At 42.4% G+C, this 4,343-nt stretch overlaps 1 protein-coding gene across 1 annotated transcript; it reads right to left on the reverse strand.

Moving 5' to 3' along the window:
* Nucleotides 1–234: 234 nt before the first annotated feature.
* Nucleotides 235–3,894, reverse strand: LOC142660232 (uncharacterized). Its single transcript, XM_075836814.1, has 3 exons — nt 3,790–3,894; nt 1,978–2,826; nt 235–283 (listed from the first exon to the last, which is right to left on the reverse strand). Exons 2-3 carry the CDS (start codon nt 2,814–2,816, stop codon nt 235–237), a joined length of 888 nt encoding a protein of 295 aa, XP_075692929.1. The 5' UTR covers nt 2,817–2,826; nt 3,790–3,894.
* Between the last annotated feature and the right edge of the window lie 449 nt (nt 3,895–4,343).

Genomic DNA, 4,343 nt, shown 5'->3' on the forward strand with positions numbered 1-4,343 from the left:
TTAGTTATACATGTCACTACAATGTACTGACGTGTGTGAACTACGGCATTAGGAATTTTCTCATTAGAAAGGAAATAAATTTCTTGTTTTCAATCATTTTCATTCAAGCATTGACTTCTCACTTCTGTTCAGAAACAGAACCATTATCAAGTCATTTCAGTTGTATTATAGTCAGTTCCGTCATTAATTCTGGCCTATGAGGCATCACCCGGCAGTAACAGGATCCCAGCATCATTATTCTTCATTGTTGTTCATACTTAGATGGCCAGTGGAATTATTAGACCTGACATTCCCCAATATAAAGATAAATGATATTAAGGTGTACCTTTTGTACCATTTGTGACCCGCTTAAAAACCTTTTAGGATATGAATCTCAGTGTAAAAAATTCAAGTATCTAGTCTACAATAAAAAACAATGAGTGCTCTATACTTTTTATTAGCTTCAGTCACTTGCAGGCTGCACACCCATTAATTTCAATATAAAACAGAGTAGACTTTTATTTTTTGATGTGTCATTACATCTGTATATTATATGTGGAGTTGTTATTATACACCGTCTCTATGATCTGATGACGGGCATATTCCCCAAACTGCACCACCATGCTGCCCATGCACTAACTGTATAGTCTGTCTCGCCAGCTAAGTCCTTGGTCTCCGTCATCTAATGTTGACGGATAACTGGCACCGCTGGACTCCACCGGCCGGTGAGTCCGCTCCTTGTTCACACTCCTCGATGTAGGCCTGAGGCTCGTTCGCAAGTCAGACTGCTAGCTCTGCCCCCTAGATGTTAATATTGATGTTCAGGTCTTGACAGCTGATATTGATGTTCACAACCATTGGATAGTACATGGGGAAGTGATCTACAACCTTGATGTCTCTGTCCTCAGCGGTTCATCCCTGATAAATGCATTTTATTTGTTGGCACTGCCGATGTAAAACCACTTGGTGGCCAGGATGGAGATGGCCCTTTCAGTGGCTTTTCTGATATTACATGAGAAGCCTTCGCAGTGCAGTGTGGCCAGAGCTAGGCTGAGACTATATAAGTCCAGGTCTTACATGACATCATGGTTGATGGCATCTTTAAGAAATTCAACATGTCTGACTACAGCCTCCTTGTCCTCTGAGTTGACCAGATAGCTTGGGATCTGGAGGAGCACGGTCTTCATCAATTTTGGGTGGTTATGAGCCAGACAGCTGTAGATGGATTTCAGGTCATTGATGTTTGGAGAGATTTCTGTCCGGAAAAATCCCTGAATGTTGGCTCCTTTGATGTAGGAGAGGCAGCTCTGCAGAGATGAAGTACTGGCTGCTACTATCTCCTGGTTGTCACTATGTAATTTCAGGAGTAAAGTTGGTATACAGCTCCTGACTTTGTCTGTAAAATATCCAAATAGCGGAAGGCGGCAGCTCTCTGTCAGATCTCTTAACAGGTTTATGGCCGCAATCTGGACTTCTCCATCCGGATAGTCCATATGCTCCCGGGATATTTTAATGAATTGTCTACTGAGGACAGAAAGCTTCAGGCGTCTGATAATGGAGGACAGCGCCCTCAGTGCCGCCATGATGATCTTGATGCTGCTGGTTTTTGATAGTCTAAACTCCATGTGGGCAATGATCTTATTCTTGTAGCTCTCCACCAGTCTTGTAGCTCCGGTGGTGGCATTCCCCAGTGCCTCCATGGCGATGCTGCACAAGATGTTATCGTCCTCTTCTATGATCTTCAGCAGATGTTGGATTGCGCACTCTTGGTATTTCTGCTTTATAAGTCTTGGATGCTTCAAAGCCTCATTGAAGAACATAGCTGCTGTCATTTTGGCCTTTGGGTCCGCATTCTTCAGGGCATTGAGCAGAAACTGAAGGAAATCTTTTGTTATTTTCCTGCCAGATACCAGAGATGTCACAAGCATGTTCATCCCAATACGCTGCTTCTCTGTATCTTCCAGTTCCTTATTCTCCGCCGCAACTTGCTCCCTGTACTTTTCTAGGAGCTCGGCGTGAGGAAGGGTCTGTAACTCGTCATTGACTGGCTCGGTCGGCTGGTTCTCCGATGATTCGGGTACAGTAAAGAATTCCAGGGCAACTTTGGTGGAGTCTTGAAGCTCAGCATGGACATCAGGCAACCAGGTGGAAATGTTGGCCTTCATGTTGCTTATGGCCTTCATAAGTTGCACTTTGCAGCTGCCACCCTTCACAATATATTCTTGGATGCTGCCGCATAAACGTCTTATAGCATAGCACAACGTCTCCTTAGATAGTTGGTCAGGAGCATTTTTTACCACTTGGCCCAGCACTGGCAGCATGTCCAAGATGTGTGGCATGATGACTGTAGCACACAGAGATGTCACTTCTGTCAAAGTGTCGACAATGGCAGCATTGAAATCCTCATAAACGATGTTGTATCTCAGTTCCCCGACCACCGCTTCGAGATTGAGGATGCTCAGCCAGACGATAACCTTCTTAGTCATGGTGTAGGAATAGTATTGTCCCTTCATGTACTCCACCTTCAAGTGCTCACATAGCACATTGATTATATATTCCTTCAGGTAGTGTGCCGCGTCTCTTCTGTACTGAATGACTCTGATGAAGAAGCGGCACATGGCGGCGTTGTATTGAGATGGTAACAGGCTACTCAGAATGGCTTTCTGAAACACATCTGTATAAGTGAAGAGATCTTCAGCCCCCTTCTCCTGGATGAAATAAGGGACACAGGCTCCTAAGACGTCTTCTTCCACCAAATTCCAGGTGTCCAAAGCATTTCTGAGCTCTTGATTTGTGTCCACACAGAATGTCTGATGTTTTCTATTCATGATCTTCATATCCACAAATCTGCTGAGGCGAGAAATCATCGTGTGGTTACTTGATTCTAGACTTCTCTGTCCTCAATTATCAGCCTCCTCCCCAATAAACATGTGATAACTGCATGAAGAGTGCCCTCCCAAGGCAGAGACAGGACAGTGCAGCCAGAGGAGACAGCGGCACTCCTCTACACTGCGCCCTCTGGTGGTGTAAGAATTTAAAGGTTTCAGAAAATGAAAGCCACATATAAGGTTATATGTAATATTATATAGGATATTTTATTTGGGTAAATCAAAGATGGAGGATCATGGGTATAGTTGCGTTTCTTAATGAAATGTGTCTCAACAGTTTGCAAGATTCCTATTGTTTACCCTGATTCTCACAATAAATGACCCCGAGGTTCACAGGTATCTCTTACAGGTGCTAACCAGTAGTGTGAACCCAGTCTTACCCATGGACAAACTCAGGATTTCATAAATGCTAAAGGTGGTTGATAAGTGGCACCAGTATTCTATATCCGCATGTTACATGAGGGGGGAAGTTCTTTTTATCAGGAAGGTCACACTATTTGTCTCTAAGAGGGGCAGACAAGGGGGCATAAAAGACCCAAGCATGACATGAGGGCAGCCACTTGGGAGGCCACTTGAGTAGGGACATACTGGAAAGGAGACTTCCTGGAGTGTGGGGAGACCATGGATGGTAACTATAACCTGTCATGTAATTATTGATGATCAGGAAAAAGTGTCTCTGTAAAGTTCCTTGTTTATGGCTGTCGCTATGTACAAATCTCCATAGAAGTCTCAGAATAACTAACAGTCATTTCACTCTTTATACAATATACATTTTCATACACTCAATCTTGTATGTCATTTATTGCGCCTGACCTTAGAATCTAAGCCAGTAAGAGGGTGAAAGAGAAACATTCTTACAGTGGCAGCACATGGAACTCGCTGCAATACTTCACAAGAAACATTCTACATGTTCTCCTCTTACCTCTGAATCGTGGATCTGAAGCTTCTGGATAAAGCAAGATTTCTAGAAGTCACAGGACTCAAGAAAAAGTCAAGTGAGAGCGACGTACCAAAAAGCAAGAAGCTATTGGTCTATAGCGGCTCAACGGAATGTGACTGATCTGCAGCTTTTATAGAGAAGGTGAATTATGACATCACTGATGACCTCACACTTACCTTACATTCTAACACACATCAAATGTTTTTTGTTTTTTTTCACATATCTTTATTGAATTTCAGTAATAAAAACATTACAACATTTCAATATCCAGTGATTATAAATATCATAATGCTCAACAATTTATCTGCACAATTTACATCAGGCAACATATATCTCCCCAATCCCATCCCCCTCCCACCCCAAAGATCATTAAGTACCATAAAATTATAACCTTCTTATGATAAAATAATAATTATACCTTCCTATAGAACACCAATCAATTCCATATCCCCAATATTTCCTCCCACTTTTTTATACAATTTTTCTTGTCTGCTCTTATTTTCTCATATTCTTTAATTGTCTTAACCAACTTCAAC

The sequence above is a fragment of the Rhinoderma darwinii genome, chromosome 9 (genome assembly GCF_050947455.1).
Source record: "Rhinoderma darwinii isolate aRhiDar2 chromosome 9, aRhiDar2.hap1, whole genome shotgun sequence".
Lineage (NCBI taxonomy): Eukaryota > Metazoa > Chordata > Amphibia > Anura > Rhinodermatidae > Rhinoderma > Rhinoderma darwinii.